Consider the following 21,742-nt stretch of genomic DNA (forward strand, 5'->3'; position numbering starts at 1 on the left):
ACCTGCAGCTCCACAGCCACATTCAGCTCTTTAGCCCACTCTCCAGAGAAAACACAAAACAAAACATGCGGTAATGAATAATGGCTGTTGTACATATATATATATACATATATATGTATATATACACATAGACCTCAACAGCAGAAGCTAGTCTTCAAATTCCCCTGCCAGGCTATTTATAGATATTCCAATTTAAAAAAATGAAATCTTGCAGGAAAAAAAGAGAATTTAATAGGTTATGGGCAGATTTGGTTGTTTTTACTGCCACACATGAAAAGTTAAAGTACAAAACAATCAAGTAGCTCACCACAGAGGAGCCACTTTGGGGTAAAACAAATTACTGAATGCTATTTTAGACCCTTTGTTGATAGGCAAATTTAGACTAAATTAGCCATATGATTCCTTTTCAACAAGGATCAAATATAGTTTGCGGCTCCAGACAGATTTTTAAAATTATTTTTGGTCAAAAATGTCTCTTTTGATAATTAAGTGTTATAAACCCTTTAAAAGTGGACGTTCTGCAGACGGATGTGGGAGATTGTTGTTTGCATGATACTATTTCAATCAAACCAAAATAAGAGTCATAATAGCCAAAATAATTCATTCTGTTTGCAGCCGAAAGTTAAGGCCTCTGTCTCCTGTCATCACATCATTGCCATACCGTACGTGCAATTCAAATGTGGCATTTTGTCATAATTGTGTCAATATTTTGGCAGTAATTGCTATAGTAAATTGTTGTTTGTATAATCCTGTGTATATTGATCCAAAATAAAAACCATATTTGCATATTAACATTGGTTCCATATTGGTGGGTCAGGATCCAAAAGTGGCTCCAAGGGCTACAACTCACTTTATTTTGCAGTAACAGTGAATTTCACGGACATATCATCATGTTGTATGCTGGTAAAGACGTCATGATGCTACTTTACATGCAGCGCAAAACCGTGGGAAAGCTCGCGGTGGCACCAGAAGAATCAACAATGAAACCATCAAAACACTTTTGCTCACTGCTTATAAAAATTAGCAAATTTCAAAAACTTAATAATTTACATGGTTAAAATAACTTATGGATTGTTTAGAAATATTTTATTCATTTTTTTTTTATATTTTAAAATATTTAGGATCAATATGTTTTGTGTTTATTTTGTATTTTTTGAATTTTTTGTTTTTAATCCTTAAACTTATGACACAATTTCAGTGCTTTTAGCACTTATCATGGTTCATTAACTTACATAACCTTTTAGCTCAGGCTTTACAGGTTTTAGGGATACAAAGCATTTGAAGAAACTCCAAGAAATAGCATCACAATATGAAAAATACAGATGACAGTACTGACAGACCATTTCTGATGCAGAGCTAAAGGTTTCTGGCCACAGCAAGAGACTTCGACTGTGAATCAACAAGTTTGCAGAGACTATGCAAACTATTTTGGAAAGACAACCATGCAAAAGTCTTGCAAAGATGTTTTTATCAAATACTGGACAACCGCTCTTCAAGGAAATGACTGAAAATTATGTTTTAAATTTCACACTACAGCCAAGAGCTCCTTTCTTTAATCATTTTCACAATCACAAAGCCAAAAATCATTTCCCGGCCTCTCCGCTGTCTGTTTCGGTGACATTTATCTGAACTGATGGCATACTTTGCTGTTTCAGATGAGGGAGTTGAAAGTGTCAGAACACCAATTTATCACATTTCACCAGCAGCCTCTCACACAGACACACACACACACACACACACACACACACACACACACACACACACACACACACACACACCTTTATACTCTACTTCCAATTTTAGCTGCCAGTTACTGTCTCAAATTAATTTTTTTTAGCTCACTGGTGGGTGTGCTAGAAAAATTACCTGAAAAGAGCAACTTCTACTGGGCAAAAGTGATTGATCTCTTCTTTTCAGTGCTATTTCATGCACAGAATCAGGTACATCGAAACTATAATAAACATTTAAAAGTTGCCACTCAGTAGACCTGTCACCATAAATACTTTTGTTGAAGGATATATTGTCCCTGAAATGGTTGTGATAAATGCAATGAATTGCCATTTTAAGACCATTTTATGCCACCAATATACTATATTAAAACCTAATAATGCAAGTCCTTCATATTCTTCAGGAATATTTAGACACAGGGACATTAAAAAAAATCTAACATTTTTTAAAAAGTAAATATATATAAGAAAGTACATATAAAGTATTAGTAGGACTGTACTGTTAAACAGGAGCACTATTGTAATAGTTAGTTTTATAAGTTAGGTTATTTATAGCGCACTTGGGGCAAAGACGGCACGACTGAAAGTAAGTTGAATTGAAAGTGAAACTTTACAGTCCGTTCTGTTGGGTCTAAGACCATGTCTGGACGAAAAATGGCCCCACTAAAAATGGTAAAGTCTTTCCTTTGAGTTTAAAAAAAAGCACGTTCATTTAAAAAAATCCTCATGTACACGGATCTGGAAAAACAACTGAAAATGCATGTTACGCATGGCAGGCTAGTAGTTGACTTTTAAACTGCTCCTTTCATCCATCCATGTGATCTGATCAGCTGAGAACGGATCGACAGATCAAATATCCACCCTGTGAGTGACAAACTGCTGCAGAGGAAAAAAAGATCTCATGTAGAGCTCCGCCTCCTGCACTGTGTTTACGAGCCCGCAAAAAAGTCTGAATTCAGAGACATGACACAAAGGCATTTAAAAGATGCCAGTGAAAGAAAATTAAAAAACAGAATGCCCCCAGAACGCGACACGCTCATGTAAACAAACCTGCATGTAAACACAACATGCAATATTGAGGCCAGCAAAATGACAGAGGTCATGTTCATGTCAGTCCATAATGTATTTTTCGTGACGGTCCTACTGCTCCGTGTTTCGAGGCGCAGATTTTATCCACCCAAATCGAAGTCTACCTGCATGCAGCGCCTGCCAAGTTACATCTGAACCCTGCAGGAAATGCAGTACATTAACCGGTGCACAGGATGTGATGTAAAATACTTGTGATCCTCTAAGTGGGTGTTTACACGGGGGAGTGGGTGACACAGGATAAGTCATTGGGGTTATCAAGTGGGCACTTCCTATCACAGATGTTCCGTTAAATCAGGCAGCAAACACCTCCAGAAGTCTCAACAGCAAGTTCTGGCATGGCACAATCACCACCTCCGTACCGCCCTCACACTGATCAGAGCTACAGTATTCTCAGCAAACAGGACACACTGTATCTGCAAGCACATTCCTTCGCATTTCAGAGTTTCCTGGTCTACTGTCAACTCACACAAGTGCACAAAGAAGATATGCAAATGGCCAGAAAGTGAAGGACAGAGAAAAAAAAGTTGTGCAACAGAGACTCACAGTTCGATGGCTTTGTTCCACATGATGACGTAGCCTGAGAGAGTGAAGGACTCCACGTTGACGATGTGGATGTTTCCTCTTTCTGTGCCGATGTAAAGCCATTTGCTCTGGAAGGGCAGGTGGCAGTATGTGATTCTGCAAGAGGAGATCAGGCTTTTCATTATCTCATGACTCAATCCCGTCAAAGAGTCACCCTTGTCCCTAATCAGGCTGCTCCAACTGGAAGGAGTAGAGAGTGACTAAGATTTAATTACAAAGGCCTTGCTCTGTGTCACACTAATGAAGCAAGACTATATATAGATCAGTGACGGCGGAGTAAACACTGCTGTCTTTTCTCAACCGGTAGGCAGAAACATTCAGTCAAACACCACATTTACGGTGTCAGGTGGACGTTAACTGTTGAGTGCGTTTGACTGTTTATGTGTCCGGGTTCCTGCAGCTTAAGGCAAGTGAGATTTAAGACTTTTCAAGACTTTTTTTCATTGGCGCATAAATTTAAGGAGCAATTTTACAATAAATCAACTACATTTACTATATTATATATATTACTAGAATATAAAGCATGATTATCTGCATCAATTACTGGAAAAAAATGGAAGACAACAAACATATTATATTATAATATTATCTATTTGGTTTACTACTTTTGACCACTTTTATGGTAATTTTGTGTTTTTTATTCTCCATTTGGGATTACACTGCCTGGATACCTATCACAACGAGTTTAACCCTTTGAAACCTGGGCAGATTGGTTTGATTTGTTTCTAAAATATGAAAGAAAAAAAGGCAATGACTGTCCCAGAAATTGCAGGAAATTGCATTTATATATTAAAATTAAAATTTTTTCAAATTTCAGGTCTTTTTTTTTTTTTTTTACAACTTCTTATTTTATTTTCTTTACACGTTTTTTTTTTTAAAGAAATCAAGCCAAGTTGAACAGGTTTCAAAAGGTTGAAGTTTTTTTTACACTCCAACCACTGCAGGATGCTGATGCATTATGCTTCTAGACCTGATGGCAACAATAGTGTTAATTATACACAGAGAAACATGTGGCCAGCTGTGAAGACTGCTTCCAAATAGTGTTCACAGAGAGACAGCTGCAGCGTCGCTGCAAACGGAGACGCAGGAGGACGTTACTGTACCTCTCCCTGTTGAACTTGAGAGAATGCAGGATTGCAGGGATCTTTTGCCTCAGGTTCCACAGGTGGATGCTGTCATCAGCTAAGGCACTCACCAGCGCCCCCTGTAGGGAGCGTTAAGGACAGGCGGGTTAGTAGGATGTACAAAACACGTGGATTTGTACAGGCTGTTTTATTTGCATGTTATCATGAGCACAAACCTATGAGGGCATTTCAGAGGCATGCGGATCACAAAACTAGCATTACTGTTTTAATCAGTGTGTTCATTAAGAGCCTGCAGGGGTGATTGATGGTCAACAATATCTGAATAAGAACCAGGACTGCATAATTTAAAATCAATTTAAATGATTAAGATTGTAAAATGCTTTTTATTAAAATGCAATTAGAATACATAAATTACCTGACGTGAGGCTAATGTTAAGTTATAACAGCAGTGGGCACTTTATTTGTATATAATATGGAAAAAATGAATAAATCAAGTGGAAAAAAAGCATAGATGCTTAATGTGTTTTGCAATATTTACAAATGTGTATATTTTATGGTGTTATTTATATTGTTGTCTTTTTTTTCTTTTTTGTGTTGATTTATTTTGGTCCTTGTTAACAATTTTTCAAGAGGATTTTAAAGAAGAACAAATAACATCAAAGTATTTCATTCAAATGGAAAATAACAATTATAGACAGCAAAGGTGAAGGCCGATGCTTCTGCATATTATACCGCCCCTTTTTACTTATTATGTTCTCATGCATGAACTCACTTTCTACTAAGTTTAAGAAATAAAAAACAAAAAACAGAACATAAAAAACAAAACAACAGAATTAACAACAGAAAGACAAAAAAGGGAAACAATAACAAAAACCTGAAACATTTCATGCAAAATAATAATCGTATGCATTTCACAACAGCATAATTGCATTTTTTTTCTTTTCTGTTTATCAAATTCAAAGGTTTTTAACCTACTGACTAATGAAATTAACAAAACAATTAAACTTAACTATTAAACGTAACTGCTGAATGAAATGTTGTTTGGTCATTTCGTGGAATCCAGTTAAAAACCTTCGATTTGATGCATCAGCAGAGACAGAGGCAGGAGACGGGGGACAGACTTGGAGTGAAGGGGTGAGGAGAAGGTGGATAGAAAACGAAGCACGGAGACAAGGGACAGGTGATGACAACAAACCTCGTTGATCAGGAACTGGAGCTGGATGACAGCCGCGCCGCTCTCATGCTGACAGTAGCACTCCACGCCCGCACGGCCGAAGCTAAGAGTCAACTCAGTCAAGGAAAACGTGAAGTTCATGCAGATAAGTGACACAAACGCTCGGCACGTTTACATGGAGCCAAATAATCTGATAAAAATAGGTTTAAAAGCCCAAGCCGGTTAAACATGATCCATATAAACACCTCAATCATCTAGTTTCAACCTTTTCATAAACTAATCCATGAAAAAATCTTCTTCTTCTCCTCTTCAATGCCTCCGGTAGAAGTACGTTGGTATCACGCTGTTACTTGATTAAGAGCATTAAAATTAGGGGTCAACAGATTATCGGCCTGGCCAAATCGGGGCGGACATCTGGCGTTTTGCCGACTTTCTATATTGACATTTTATTTTAATGATCGCCAATAGAATAAATTAATGAAAAAGTGTGCGTATAAACCTCAACCAACACCAGGGAAGGCAGTCTGCAATACATGCAAAGAAAGAGTGAACATGGGAGGAACTTCTACTATGTAAAACCTCAGGGAGCTTGTTTTATGAATACATTTTAAAATTTTCCCTTGACTTTTTTGAAAAGGGAACTTGCTGTATATGATACTTAAATTTTCAGTTTTGATTAGACTTTTGCTAAAGACACTCAAACAAAGTTTTGTGTTGGGGGTTTGTTATATTTTTATATCATACTCTGAATATTGACAAAAAGATTTCTTTTTTATTTTAAATGCCATTCCTAATATCGGTTATCAGTCTCATTAAGTACTGTAATTTGTATCTGTATCAGCCCGGAAAAACCAATATCGGTCGACCCCTACAAGTTACTGTATTCATAATTTTTGTGCATGTCACACAGCTTCTCAAAAAACTGACCTGCAATCTTCAGATTGAGAAAAAGTGTGCATGCAAACGCAGCTACTGTCTATCCGTGTACTGTTGATTTTCTGATATAATAATGCTGAACAATGTGCGTTTAAATAAACACTTACTGATGACTTTCTAAAAATAATTTCAAGCCGACTGTAGGTGTCATTCATATATCGTTACGCCCACCCTTTAATGAACAGTTTGCCCCGTCGTCTCTGGCAGGAGGCCGTGCAGCGTCAGGGCCAGAACGACCAGTCTGAGGAACAGCTTCTTCTCAGCGAGACCGATTCTGCTGACTGAACACTGCTGCTATTATCAGTATTATTATAAGAATGTTTCCAGGGCGTAGCGGCAATTTTTGCATCTTTGTTTATCTTTTAGACCTCACATTTCTTATTCATAAAAATAAAAAAAAATACAAAATTGATTCCAAAAATAACGCCAAATATCCTTTCCAGTCACACCAGAGAAAATTTCATTAAAACAGACGAGTGAAACTGTTTTGCCCTCATTTTTCGGCTGTGCCGTGGTTAACAGGTGAATCAGCTTTAAAAGTAATGCATTTCCTTTTTGAGTAAGTGCTGTGCGGTGGATCTAATCAATGCTGATGTGAAGAGAGATTCGTATGGATTTCAAACAAAGCAACTGATACGTTTTTAGAAAAGTGGCTTAGTCAATAAATATTAAAAGAAAGTTGAAAATGTTTTCAATTTGAGAACAGAAATTGGTGTGGCAGCCGTGTTAGCAACCCAACCCAAGCCAAAGCATTTAACCTGAGGGGGGGGCCCTTCGTGTAAGCATTTTCTGAATTGATGATACATTATCCATATAATAAATGACCTAAACGTCTCCCATGCACTTTGTTTTGTATAATATAACATGACATTTTCTGTCATTAATTTTAATCCTTAACAGGCAAGAACATGAAACAACATATCAAAGTGCAGTCGGAGAACGCAGACCTCCGCCAAGACCAAATGTCCTATCTAACAACGTTAATTAAAGCAGAAATTATTCTTGTATCCGCTCGAGCTGCAACGATTAATCAGTTAATAATTAAATTAATCACCAACTAATATGATAATTGATTAATTGATACATTTTTTAGGGGAAAAGGGGGAAAATTCTCTGATTTGTGAATATACTCTTTTACTTTTCGTACTTCTACTTTTCGTACTTTCTTACTTTTTACTTCGTCGTCAACTTGGACTTCCGAAAACATTGACATTTCTCACAATTTTCTGACATTTTATAGACTACACTGTTCGAATCCAGAAAGTAATCTACAGATTTATAGCCGATAAAAATAATCGTTAGTTCCAGCCCTGGCATCCACCCGATAATTCAGATCTGCTCCAAAGCACTACGATTTCTTATTCAGCCCATGCTTCATCCGTCTACCAAGTTTCATGAAAATCAGCAGTAATCCTGCTGACAAACAGACAAATCAAACCAAAAACATAACCTTCTTGGCAGAGGTAACTAGTGAGTTATAAATAAAATCAGTGGGCTCCGTCTGCCTTATTTATTCACATGCGTCAGCCGCTATGACGGCAGCATGATAAACTTAACTCTCACCTCTCTCTATTGGACTGTTGAGTTCAGGTCAGAGGACTCCTGCCTGCTAAATTTGAGCATTCAGAGACAGCGGGGACACATATTCAGGCAACTGAAGACGTCTTAGGCCTCAATCTGAAGTGCTAAAAAAGGAACCAAATTGACTGCATTTACGGCAAATACTGCGGCCACAGTGGAGCCCTGTACGGTGGGCACAAAAGCATGGACATTTGTGGCTTCGCCTGGACCTCCTTTTTGATGAGCAAGCTCTATTTTCATGCTTTTTTATTCACTCTGGCACCTTATTTACCCTGAAAAACTCTTTTAATTAAAAATGTATTGATTAGAGTTGGAAAAATAGTATGTATTTTTGTTAAAAGTGGCGTAATCTCAGTGCATTTGGTCAAGTATAAATTTGGACGGAATGACAGATTATTAGATCCAGGAATTTTTATCATCATTAGGGACTGTTTGTTATTCATTATTCATGTTTGTTCATTCGTGCAAAATGGGGGAGGCATGTCAAATAAATCTTTAAGCACTGAGGAAGGACAGATGTTTTTTATTTTGGCTGATGGGAGGGGAATCCAACTTGCCTTCCAAACCTGCAGGCATGTTTTCCATTTTTTCAACATTTTCAGCATTTTCTTTTAAATATTTTGGATTTTTTTCTTTTCATCTAATTTTTTTTGCCAATTTATTTTTTATTCAAACTTTTTGGTGATTTTTAAAGGTAACATGCCTTCCAAACCCACAGGCCCGCCAAAATGAAAATCACCAAAATTACTCCATTTATTAGAGCCAGAAACTATGAAAACAAAAATTATCTTTGGATTTTGAAAATTCTGACCGTCCTTGAACACATCACATGTGACAAACATGCATTTTTTCCGAGGTTTCAGGCACCAGAACTGTAATGTATCCCCCCAAAAAAACTCCAAATACTTTCACAAACAGCTCAGAAACGAGGAGCATGATGAGGAAGAGCTTGTCAATTTCAACCAGCCTGTAATCACTTCCACAGATAGTATGTGCACCAATCGTGCACAAAAGAAGAAAGAAGCAGCACGAGATCTAATCAGAGAGAGAATCTGCAGACGGACGAATCAGCCACAAAGACAAAAAGCTGTTTCTCACACTCCTAATGTGATCACACTGAAGAAAAGCTCCAAAGACAGACAGTTGTGTTCACTATCAGAGTCCACTCTGAGCTGACACAGCAGACTATGTCCGAACAGGATTAACCAAGCTGTGATCAAACAATCCCTCAGTGCCTTAAACAAACTAAGGTGGGGTTGCAGCAGGAGACCGTTTCAGGACTCAACAGTGGAGCATCACTTCTGCAGTAGGATGGAGGCAAACACAGACTTTGAGACTTTAAGCCGGCGCCAGTCGCAGGCTGTTTGGCAACTGAACTCGCATTCACCCGTGACCTTTCTGCCCAGTTTTAGCTCCTGGCCCCGCAAGTTCTGTACAACATTTTTTCAGAATTATTAATGGATATCATGTCTCTACAGGTCCACAATGGAGGACTAAGAGTCATTAAGTCTGTTTCATAGCCTCTGGTCATGCATAAAAGAGAACAAAGCAGCAGTCTAAAGAGCAAAAATGTTAATATGTAACACTGTGGTGGATTCATGTTGCTTCAAAAGCCTTTATCAGAGGCTGCTGTTTATTTTCGGTGTGCATTAACTCATCAGTGTATGTAAATGTACAGGTGTCTGAGCTGATTCTGATGCAATGTGGGTTAATGGTGCTGCTGAGCCAAGCTACTTTCCAGGCAAGCAGGAAATTGCTAAGATTTTATCAATGTGGTGAGCAAGTAGAGCAGTCTGCTGGTACTTCCTTTTACGCTTCATGAGAAAAACCTGCACTGCGATCGTGTAAGCCACAGGTACGAACTAAATCAACTGAGACCGTTTCATACTGTGACTATTTCATTAGAAGATGTGCCTCGAGGATTGTGTGAGCACCGGAAGCTGAGTCACACTATTCAACTGTGACTTTGCATGTTACAAAATATCCCGCTGAGAGAGAAACAAAAAGTTCAAATGAGGTCCCTGTCATTAAAGCTGGGCAACATATCGATACTGCGTCCACGTCATGATGTGAGACTAGATATCGTCTTAGATTCTGAATATCGTTACATTGTCAGTGTTGTCTTTTCCTGCAGGACAGCACATTACTGATGTTCTTTAAGATTATTTTTTGGCTATTTTTACCTTTATTTTATAGGATAGCTTAAGCGTGAAAGTGGGAGTGAGAGGGTTAACATGCGGCAAAGTAAGAGAATGTGTCCACTGCGGCGAGGACACTGCCTCTGTACACCAGGTGAGCTATCAGGTGCCCCGACATCACTAATAATTACTTATTAATAATTGAATTATTTTGCGTAGGCATCAATTGTCAACCCGATAGCATTATCCCAATATTGATACTGAAGCATTTAAAAAATATATATTGTGATATTTCATCTTTTCCATGACAGATTATCAGCTTGGCTGAATATTGGGGCCGATATTTGGCATTTTGCCAATTATCTGTATTCAGTGTTTTACTTTAATGATCGCAGATAAAATAAATTATATAAAAAGTGCAAACCGATATATTTCGACTCATTTTGGCCATTGCTAACGTGAATGTATGCACGTTTTCTCGCCTGATTGCAGAGAACATCAAGTCTCTCCTGGTACTACCTTAACCCGGGTTAGATGTAAATCATGCCATATTTATACTTAAGTAACAAATTTTAAAGAAAAATTTAAAATTCATCCCGATTTAGCAGCTTGGGTGAAGCTCTTCCTCAGACAATCCTGACAATAGCCAAACCCAGGCAAATGTGACAAATCTCACAGCCTGTCATGTCGGTAGAAATGTTCATTTCAAAGCCGTTATCTGTCGATACTGATAACGTGCCGATATTTTCGTGCATCCCTATTTTAGAAGATGGCTGTTCAACACTGTGTTTACACTCACTGATAATAAAACAGTATCATAGACAAGGGAATCAATAAAGAATTGGACAGATGCGCAGAATCAGTAATGGCACTGGTATCAATTAAGTCTTACTAATTCCCATCTCTAACTAATGATAGTTCACTAAATATACTTGGGTTTTGGACTGTTTTCGACTGGAAGCAACATAAATATGTCACCTTGCAAAACTTGTATATATTTAAAAAAACATTTTTTTTTTTTAATTTAACCCTTTTTCCCCAAATTTTTTTAGGAATATTTAAAATAAAAAAAGTTTAGCGTTTTTTTCTTTAAAAAATGTCTTCCCCAAAAAAAGCTTCTTTTTTAATTTTCTTTGCAAAGTTTCATCTTTCTTTTCTCACATTTTTTGGGCAATATTTAAAGAGAAATTTTGATGATTCTATTCTTTAAAATGTTTGGCATCATTTATCACAGCAGGAAAACGTAAAAAGAGAAATTATCATTGAAGTATCAAATTTTAAATGGTCCTTTAACACATCACCATAGTATGCAGGTTTGTGAAACAAAATTCCAAGAATTTTCCAAAACATTCAGGGTATATGTAGTTTTCTAAAACTTTTCCAGGCCTGGATATGGCTATTTGCAAATTCCATAACTTTTCCAGGTTGAATAAATTTGGGTTTTGGGCTGTTTTAGACTGGCAGCCACATGAATATGTCACCTTGCAGAACTTGTATTGGGCTTCTTTTTCTCAAATTTTAGCTCAAACTATGAATCTAAATAATAATCAGCAGAATAATAAAAAAATAAGATATCTGTTAAGTGCAGCTCTGCATATCAACTGACATGTTATTAGCCATTTCGTTCTTAACGGAGAGGAAAACACTTTTTTCAACTCTGATATCATATCAGAAACTGATACTGAACATGTTGCTCTTTCAACTTTGTTCCTGCAACTTCAAGACAAACATCAACACTTCCCCATTTGGTAAACCAACGTGGTTTACCACTGAATTTCAGCATCAGCGAGTTTTCTTGTGTAGTCAAGTGATTACCATCAGGACAGGAAGTTCTCTTAATCATGCTAGCTGACGAATGACAAAACAGAAACACTTCTCTGCAGCCTTTCTTAAAGTCTGGGTCACATATGCCGAAAGAAGAGGAAGCTGCAGGCCAGTGAGCTGATTCTTTTAAAAGCGTTTCTGCACTGGAAGCTCATTAAAACAAACTCCTGACTTCCAGCATGACCAGTCAGCTGCAGGAGCATGTTGAAGGAAAATGCAATTTCGTGAAATATTGAATTCACTTTTTTTAACTTGAACTTTCCCTTTTTTAAAAGTTCAAAACATTTACTGCTGTGACCACCAGCCTCCACTCCCGTGTGGGTCAAATTCATTTTAATTACTGTTTTTGCTTCGGCTCCTAGAACAAACACAAGATGCAGGCCAGAATTTGGGAGCACGTGTATCAGAAGGAGCAGGCGACTGTCTACAGTAACACACTGATTAAAACACTGTAGTAGAGACACATCTTGTAAAAGCAGACATTTATTGCTTGTAGACACCTCATTGAGCTTATGTCTACTGAGCTGTGGCAGCGTTTCCAAACTCCGGGGGCAATGAGGTAGATCGATACAGCCTGTCTTTTGATAAATGGGCCTATTGCCTGAATGACAGTAATCCCATCAGCTCCACCTCGCACATTAGGACAACATGGAAGCACTGTGTTTCTGCGGGAGTCACCCTGTAAACACAGCGCTCTCTTAATCTAGAGAGTGGATAAAGACGAGGACAGAATGAAAATCTAAATAAAGCAGATGGGTCTTGCATGCAAGATATGCGCACATAGGGAAACCCTTCACAAATAGACTGAGACAACAACCTGGACCAGACTATCACATGCAGAGTTTAACAGTCTGTAATCCAGGGGCGGTTTTGTTACTGTGACTCACAGAAGTTAGCTGTAAAAACAAATTTTTATCCTCCAAAACAAACAAACTGACTCCCAACTTGCCGTGGGGCCGCGCAGCACCGGAGCAGCTTGATTGTGTGTGTGTTGTGCAAGTCCGGTGATGTTTACAGCACATATGAAGCGGCATCCTGGCACAGACTGGGCAGCACAGTTGATGAGGTTGGCTCCTCGGCATATGGCGGAGGAGCTGTTCATGCTACTGCAGAGATACCACTAATGAGCCCGGGTGCTCCAGGAGAAGGAGGCTGCTGGCTGCACAGAAACACAGCCGGGCCCGCGTCTTCCTCTGAGCTCTGCACTTTGCTCTGTGCGGTTTGTTGTGTTGCATGACAGGAGGCAAACTGAGGTCTCTTACTGTATGAATTCCCCGGACTTTAAGGAATGCTGAAGGGCGACTTGGCCATGTGACGTTTGTGGACAGAGTGTTAGATGCGCAGGGTTTGTACACATTTTTACCAATAATTTCCATGACCTTTCCATGACGTCAAAGCAAATTTTAAACGCCATACATTCTCAGAAACAACCATCAACACTCCTTATTGGTTCTTTTTCATTACTATGTAACAGCTTTTTTAAATATATATTGATATATTTTTAAATGACTTCAGAACAGGATTAGAACTGAATATTTCAATATAACTTAGGGACTGTTGAGGGGAGTGAGTGTGGTGCAAAAGGAGAAGTGTCAAATTACCTAAGCACTTGGGAGGAACTAGTTTTTATTTTGGCTTAAGGGGAGGGACATACAACTTTAAATTTCGGCATTTTATTTTTATCTTACTGCTGATTTTTTGAGAATATTTTTTATTTTCTTTAAAAAAAATGTTGGTTTTCTTTATTTAGACTTTTTTTCTTTAAAAAAAGAGGCCTTTCTTTTTCTTTTTTTTTAAAAAAAAGGTTGGCGGATGGCCATTTTTTCCCATTTAAATATTTTTGGCAATATTTAAAGAAAAAAATGCCAATCTTCTTTTTCCTTAATACAGTTTTTAGATTTTTTTTTCTTTTTTTTGTTTGGGCAATATATATAATTTTTTATTTTTTATTGGCAATTTTTAAAAAAACATTTTCTTTTCTTTATAAAAGTTTGGCCTTTTTTTAAAAAAAAATGTTTGTCAATATTTGCCTTTTTTTAAATTTTAAAATATTTTACACCACTTAACACAGCAGGAAGATGTCAGAAAAGATATTATCGTTGAACTGGTGTGTGTTGTTATGTTTGTGTAAGTGTTGCACTGAAATAATCCAAGCTTTACTTTCCTTGTGTGGCGTCATTTCCTCATGAAAAAAAAAGAAGGATACAGCCTCAAAGCTCCACTCTGAGTCCCGACGGCCAAGATTTTCTGCACGGGGTCAAAAGCCATCGAGGATGGTTGATATGGGAAGCCATGACGCACAGTCTGCAGGAAAGAGCAGAATTTATATTAGACCTCCAGTCAGCTAATCAATCATCTGCTACACAGTCAAGCTGGCTTTACTGGGGAAAAAAACAAAAAACATTATCATAATCTCCTACAAATGCAATCCATCAATGTGGAAAATTAGTCTCCTTATTAAAATAAATTAGATAAAGCATAAACATTAGCGCAGATGGGGACTGGAATATTTTCTCCTGATATCCGCCTGACATGGGGGCAGGCTCAATCCTGTAAAACATCAGAAATAAATTCATTTTATCCATCCTGAGGCTCACATTTTCAGCCTCGGAGTGCACTTCACTGCCAGGATCTTGCAGCCCCCCCCCCAGCCAGCCACCAAAATGTTATCATCATCAGGCATCTATAACTCAATTGTTTCGGGTTGGAAACCTTGCCCAGCCATCCATAAGCTCTGCGCGGCTTGCAGCAGTGTTATGTAACAGGTAAAGCCGTGGCCCTGTAACCTAGGGACCTGACCCGTGCTGCCTCCAGCTGGGACCGGAGCTGGTGGGCCGGCTCTTTAAGACGCTCAGCACATTTCTCACAGGCAAAAGCTTCGCAGACAAATTATTAAACTGTACGTGATTGAAAATTAGTTTTAGGAAATCATGTTTGTAGAGCAGTGCGGCCGCGGTTTAAGTGAACAATTAGGGATGGGAATCGCCCATGGATACGATATCGAAGTCACGATACAATTGCAATGACAAGTATTGCAATACATGACCTTTTTTCAACTTTAAATAATGTTTGTCAACATGTGTTTTAAGCATTCTGTGCATTCTATTTTTGGCATTTTTGTTGCAGAAAAATGTATCTCGTGGACTAGAAAAACATTTGATTGTATTATTCAACTAGGCTACAAAAAGGTGAATTTCTATTTGTAATATTAATATAATATAATTTATAAAAATAACAAATTGATACTTGACATGTTGTTGTTCTATTCTTCACCTGAATTATTATTTTATGAGGTTTTAATATCAGATTTTAGCAATGTGATTCACTTTTATGGTCGGTTGCTTGCTTGGTTTACCTCACACTTAGTGCAGCACATTTATGCTTCCACCTGGAATAAAATGTGTTAAAGAAATAGAGTTTTGGTTGCTTGCTTTTATTGTTATCGTTTGTTTTTCACCTGAAATTAAAACCTGAGAAAACATATTTAATTTCTTGCAAAAATATGGGGAGAAGGCAGCGAGCAACTTAACCAGGTTTGGCCCAAGAAATTGGCAAGAAATTAGTAAAAAGTTGCAAAAGAAATTACATAAAAATAAGGAAAAAAAAAAGAAAAAAGAAAAAAGAGGGTGACTCCCAAAAAGTGCTGAAAATTAACTATGTAAAATTATATTATATTTAATATATAAGTATAACAATTATGAATATGTTTGGGTTTTTTTTAATTCCCCAATTTTTAAAAACAAAACTCTGGGTCATTTTCTTGTTCCTTTTACTAACTTCTTACAATTTGTGGGACATTTACCACCAAGTTGCTCACTGCCCTTTTCCCCAATTTGCTCATGTTTTAAAGGGTTAAACAGAGTATAAAAGATGCCAGAACACAGCACAAGAAAACAGTGATCAAGAGTACAAAGGGTTAAGGGGATGATCCATTTGTTTTAGACTTTGGCTTCTTGACCTCCCCCGTCACATTTCTTATTTTTTACTGTGTTACATTCCCCCGAAGGTGAATGCATAAAGCCATCTGGATCTGGATTTTGTGCAGTTTTATGTGTGACCAAATAAAATAAAATGTAAAAACATGAGTGGTGTTTTAACCCTTTAACATCACAGTCACACAGGTTTTCTTTTGCTGCATTCAGACTTTTTTCCACCAGCATTTTAACCTCTGAAAGTTGAGAGAACTGGTTTGATTTCTTTAAAAAGAACATTGGAAAAACATAATAAGCAACTTGGCAAAAAATGTCACGCAAACTGTTAAGAAAAAAACAGTGAAGGTGATGAGGAAATTATCTTAAAACAACAGGGAAATCTCCTATAGTAAGAATTCTCTTAATTATGTATTTAAAATGATGTTATGATTTCTTTAAGCGCTTTCTTAAGGTCATTTCCTTTTTCTTGTTTATTTCTTTGCTTACTATTTTTCTTAGTCAAAACTGCAGAGCTGATTAGCCTGTATACATAATGAGTGACTTATATTATGAATCATTTTAATTATGTTTTTTAAATGATGTTACAATTTCTTGAGGTTATTTTCTTGTAAGTTTTTCAGAGACTTTAAAAACATATGAACCTATATGTTAAATCTAAATGCTCTTGCTTTCTTCGTCAAAACCGCAGAGAACTGATTAGCTTGTATACATAATGAGCAAATTATATTAATAATCAAATTAATTATATATTTCAAATTGTTAAAATTTCTTTTTTTTCTTATTTTCTAGTAATTTTTTAGTAAGTTTGTTTTTACTAATGTCTTGCTATTGTTTTGGCAATTTTTTCTTAAGCATCTAGAAATCAAGTCAATTTGCCTTAGATATACATTAAATCAAAATGCTCTTGCTTTCTTAGTCAAAACTACAAACTTGATTAGCTTGTATACATAATGAGCAACTTATTTTAATAATTACATTAATCATATATTTAAAATTATGTTACAATTTCTGTTTTTCCCAGTAATTTTCTTGTATTTTTTTAAAAAATTTTTTACTGATGTCTTGCTGGTGGTGGTGTGGCAATTTTTTTTTTTTTTATAAAAAGAAGTGAAGCTATATGTTAAATCTAAATGCTCTTGCTTTCTTTGTCAAACTGCAGGGAGCTTATTAGCTTGTTAAATTGCAGTAATACTGAAAAACAGTGACTTGAGGCGACGATTCAGTGCAATGCAAACAGCCGTGATGCTATGACAGCCAGGAAACAACCATGGGACACAGCCAGGCACGGCACTCAATAATCAGCATTTATTCCCTGTTAATGTCAACTTGTACTTTAATATCTGGAGTACACATACATATATGTATATAATTTGCCTAGTCGAGTGTTATATGGGAGCACTGGTGTGGTTTCCATGCCATTAAACAGTGGTGGTAGGGATGAAAACAACGCCAGTGTTGGGTCACGCCGCTGTCATCTGACTGTCAGAGCGAAAACAGTCCGTTAATGTTGCTGCTGTGGACGGAAACCCACCTTACAGAGCTGGAAATGCTCCGACTGGAGAGTCTCCTGGATAACGTCGTTTTCCCGGGGAGTACCCGGCTGGGCAGTTGCGGAGGAAGAAGAAGAAGAAGAAGCCGCTGTCAAGCCGTCCAGCACCTTTCTAATGTTAAACTTCTTCATTTTCCTCCAGTTCAGACGTTGAGAAAACAGACGAAGCGAGCGACCATAAATTGGATATAGAGGAGCGCGAGAGAGGGGGGGGTGGCTGCTAGCTAGTTAGCCGAAATAACGCACACTTAATATCTTAATGTGAACATCTCACATGTTACGGAGGGTGTTGCCAGCGCACTCTCCAAAAGCACCCGACTCACGAGCATTGATTAAGCGAGTCCTTTCCGATATCGGTGTTAATCCGCCATTTGTGTAGCCAGCTTTGGCGTTATTCGATCGGGATCAATCGTTTCCGCGAGCTGTTTCCCCGGTCAGGGCTCAGCGGGTAGCAAACTGGCTACGGAAACGCAGTGAACTGCAGCGGGGATTGAGTCTGCGCTCTGCTGTCACCCGGATGCTGGGGCCGGTGTTACGGCGTTTTCTGTGACCTGTCGGATTCTGTGACCTCGATACGATCGTTTTAGCTCATAAACGCTTTAACTGCAGCTGGTTTCTGGATTTTCATAACGTGCAGCGAAAAATGTGACTTTACAGCACGCGCATTTTGGTAGAAATCGTTGCTAGTTGAGTCCAAGTGTTTTTAATTGGGATATTTTATTCTGTCAGGTTGGAGACAGGCCATTCATCGAAATTTACTGAAATGTGGGTTTATTATTTATGTATTTTATTTTATTGATAAAGCGAGTGCCTCAATTTTTAAGCACCTTCACAATTGTTGTTGTGTATTGTGATGGATAATATAATATCATATAACATCATATCATATCATATCATATCATGTCATGTCATGTCATGTTATATATATTATAGACAAATCTAAAAATATTATATTATTTATTACATTATATTATCAATCACAGTATACTATACTTGGTACACATGGTACACTTTATGATGCCAGTTCATAAAATGTTTGGAATAGTTTTTGTTTTTTTCATGAAATAATAAACATACATACATGGTACACATACACACACACACACACACACACACATATATATATAATATGGATAATATAATAAATTATATAGCTGACAACAATTCAAAAACCTCCTTAAATAACTAATATACACAGTGTAAATAATAAATTAAAAAATGAATATTCATAACAACAATAATAGGAATAATATTAATAATAATATTTTTTTAAAAAAATATCATAAGTACATTTAAAACCATGGTAATTTAGCACTTTAAAATACACATGATTCTATTTTAATAACCCCAACAGCTCAAGAGTTTTCTAACAAGCCCCAAAATTGTAAGGAACACTGCAACAAAATCTTTTTGATTTTTTTTTTTCGATTAGGCAACAGCAAAACAAAAATGATCAGAGGAACCTACTATTCAAATTTTCATTTTGTTTTGTGGCCCCCTACTGGCTGAAGCAGTAGTGCCTTGAGGCTGCGCAAAAGGAGAAGCTGAACCTTGTGACAGCTTTCAAAAACTTAAAAGTCTAAAAAATATCTAATAATAATGCAGAGGCAGAGAGAAAAACAGATCAGTCCACTGAAACTGGACATTTAAATCTGCTCTACATGATCCTCTTTACTGAAGATCTTTCCCAAAGAAATCTGATACCAGGTTTGTCCTTTTGTAAACGGTCAAGTTCCCAATTCAGAATCCAATCTATTGTGTGTGCAAGAAAATAGGCCGTGTTTCCTCCTTCTTCTTGTTCCCCTAGGAGGAAAAAACAGGTTACTTTACCTCCACAGAGAATCAGAAACTAGAAAATCTGGTTTAATGAAAACCAGAAAACCTGCTTAAACAATCACCTTAATGATCTGTCATTTGGGAGGGTCACTTGTTTTAATTAGCTGAGGTTTCTTCACTGATTGTGTAATTGAGATGACACATTGTCGGGAGTTAAGCAGCACTCCTTAAATAATACATCTGAAACAGACATATGGAAGAGATGAAAGATAGTAGGCTACATGGGAAATCCCAACAGTGTTTTACCATGTCATTTATATTTTATACATCGTTTCATCATTTATTTTACGAGGGTTGTGGCACTACATAGATTAAAGATTTTTTAAAAAGTGAACAAACAGGGTTTTTAAAAGAAAACTGAGATCCTAAAAATCTCTAAATCTTGGGTTTCCACTCTATTGAATGTTTTGGAATTACTCTGAAAAATATTTCTTCTATATAAACCAAATATATTATTTGTGCTGTGGCCTGCTTCAGTAAACAAACCTGGGCCCAAATCATTGTAGAAATATTCACAAAAATAACTGATTGACAACAAAAACAAATATTTTTTTAATATACAACTTAATTATTAGCTCACACTGCAGAGGTAGGACTCACATTATGTTTTAATGCATTGGCTTTGAATATAGACAATAAACTTGTGCTGCTTTGCTCCAGTTTTCCCTCCCTTTCTGTTCAGATCCCACATTAAAAACCCACTCAATTCATATAAAATATAAAACTACAATAGGATATGAAACCTAAACAACATTAATTTAAACACACCAAAAAGAAGGCCCTGATCTTTAGCTACACTGAGTACACTAAACTCATGTCCTCATTATTGTTTTAAGGAAATGACAGGGTTTTATTATCTTGAGCAGAAGCTTATATTCTACAATTTGACATCAATTTCACATGGTGAGTTTTATTTTATTTTTAAAATTGATTTCTATTTATTATTTCGCATAATATTCCTGTTTTTGTTATTGGAATTGCTTGCTCAGTGCTTGCTGTCGTGAACTGTACTCTCTTGAATGTTAAATGTGCCTTATTGATTGTACAAAAAATAAAATATTACAAATAAAAAATAATAACTGTATTTGCACTTATGTGTTTTGAACACTAGATGGTGCAGTCTACCAACACTAGACCACGCAGCTGTCTGACAGCAGCTGTCGTGGTGGAGGGCTCCCCTGAAAGACAAAATTCAGCACCATGGACAGCAACATATGGATTCCTGTCCCTGATTGGTTGTCTCAAAGGTTTGGATATAATCCGTTTGAATGACTAGGTTCATTCACATTCTGGCATTATTGCACAAACACTATGAATTAGCTTTTTTTATGCAATAGAGTTTAACAAACAGAGGTAATTATCATAGATGATCATAAACTGGGTCAGTCAAGACACAATAAGAGGCCAGCAGAGGCCCAGCAGGGCTCCTACACTTCATCAACCTTTTCACAAGTTTGACTAAATTGAAATTTTCATGCAATCATGAATATATGAAGGAAGCTGCCAGCAAAAATGTTCACTGGAGGGCAGATAAAATAGGGCAATATGAATAATGCACAAGTAACGGGATCTGATGCAGAGAGTGTGACTCCCATTCAGACTGTCAGATTCATAAACAACAAGTCAAAAGGCTGAGCTTTGTGTCTGATGAGAAAACAGTATCGGGGACATCATCCCTGTTTGACTCCTGAATTTAGGTCTGCGGTATCTGGGACATAAATCCATAATTAGCAGTTGTGTTTCACTTCTTCTCTCGCTTTCCCTCGGGCACAATTGCCACACGAGGTAAATTTCCTTCCTGGCTTTTATGTTGCAACTCACTTGATCAGCAAAGTGTGTATGTACTGGTGTAATAATAAAGCAGTAATTTAGATTTATGGAGCAGTAAATAAAAACATAAACATGACATACCTGCATAGAGCCTGAATTTGGACAAAAGCGACTGTGTTTAGGTACCTGGCGGCAGGATGTGGAACAGTTCCCTTGATGCACAGCAAGGACACTGAAAAGTAAAACTACAGGACAGCAAAGAACAGATTGGTGTGCAAAAATAACCTGAGTAATACACAACATGTCAGTGAGCATAAAGGACAAGGTTTCACTCTCCCAGATATCTACAAAACAATGCCTTCAACCACATCGCTTACACAGTGGCATAAAAGAAAGTAACAAAAATACCTAAAAAAAGGAGAAAAAAGTTAAACAAACAAGAAAATGACCTTGAAAAAAAAACTAATTTTGAAACATAATTTTAAATATGTAATTTTGATAATTAGAAACATAGTTTTT

At 37.0% G+C, this 21,742-nt stretch overlaps 1 protein-coding gene across 8 annotated transcripts in view; it reads right to left on the minus strand.

The window, feature by feature from the left end:
- stxbp5b (syntaxin binding protein 5b (tomosyn)) overlaps window positions 1-18,142 on the minus strand; it is a 46,588-nt gene extending 28,446 nt beyond the window's left edge. For 4 of the 8 annotated variants that reach the window (XM_042500443.2, XM_088087605.1, XM_088087604.1 and 1 more), the window contains exons 1-5: window positions 17,600-18,122; window positions 14,343-14,440; window positions 5,679-5,760; window positions 4,502-4,602; window positions 3,360-3,494 (exon numbers count right to left, since the gene is read on the minus strand). In XM_042500443.2, the coding sequence (XP_042356377.1) occupies window positions 3,360-3,494; window positions 4,502-4,602; window positions 5,679-5,760; window positions 14,343-14,440; window positions 17,600-17,749 (566 nt within the window). In that variant the 5' untranslated portion in view covers window positions 17,750-18,122. Of the gene's footprint in view, window positions 1-3,359; window positions 3,495-4,501; window positions 4,603-5,678; window positions 5,761-14,342; window positions 14,441-17,599 lie in introns of all 8 variants that reach the window. The other 4 variants (XM_042500446.2, XM_042500445.2, XM_088087606.1 and 1 more) reach the window with 3 other exon arrangements.
- Between the last annotated feature and the right edge of the window lie 3,600 nt (window positions 18,143-21,742).

The sequence above is a fragment of the Plectropomus leopardus genome, chromosome 14, assembly GCF_026936395.1.
Source record: "Plectropomus leopardus strain MGB_pleo_1.0 chromosome 14, ASM2693639v1, whole genome shotgun sequence".
Classification (NCBI taxonomy): domain Eukaryota; kingdom Metazoa; phylum Chordata; class Actinopteri; order Perciformes; family Serranidae; genus Plectropomus; species Plectropomus leopardus.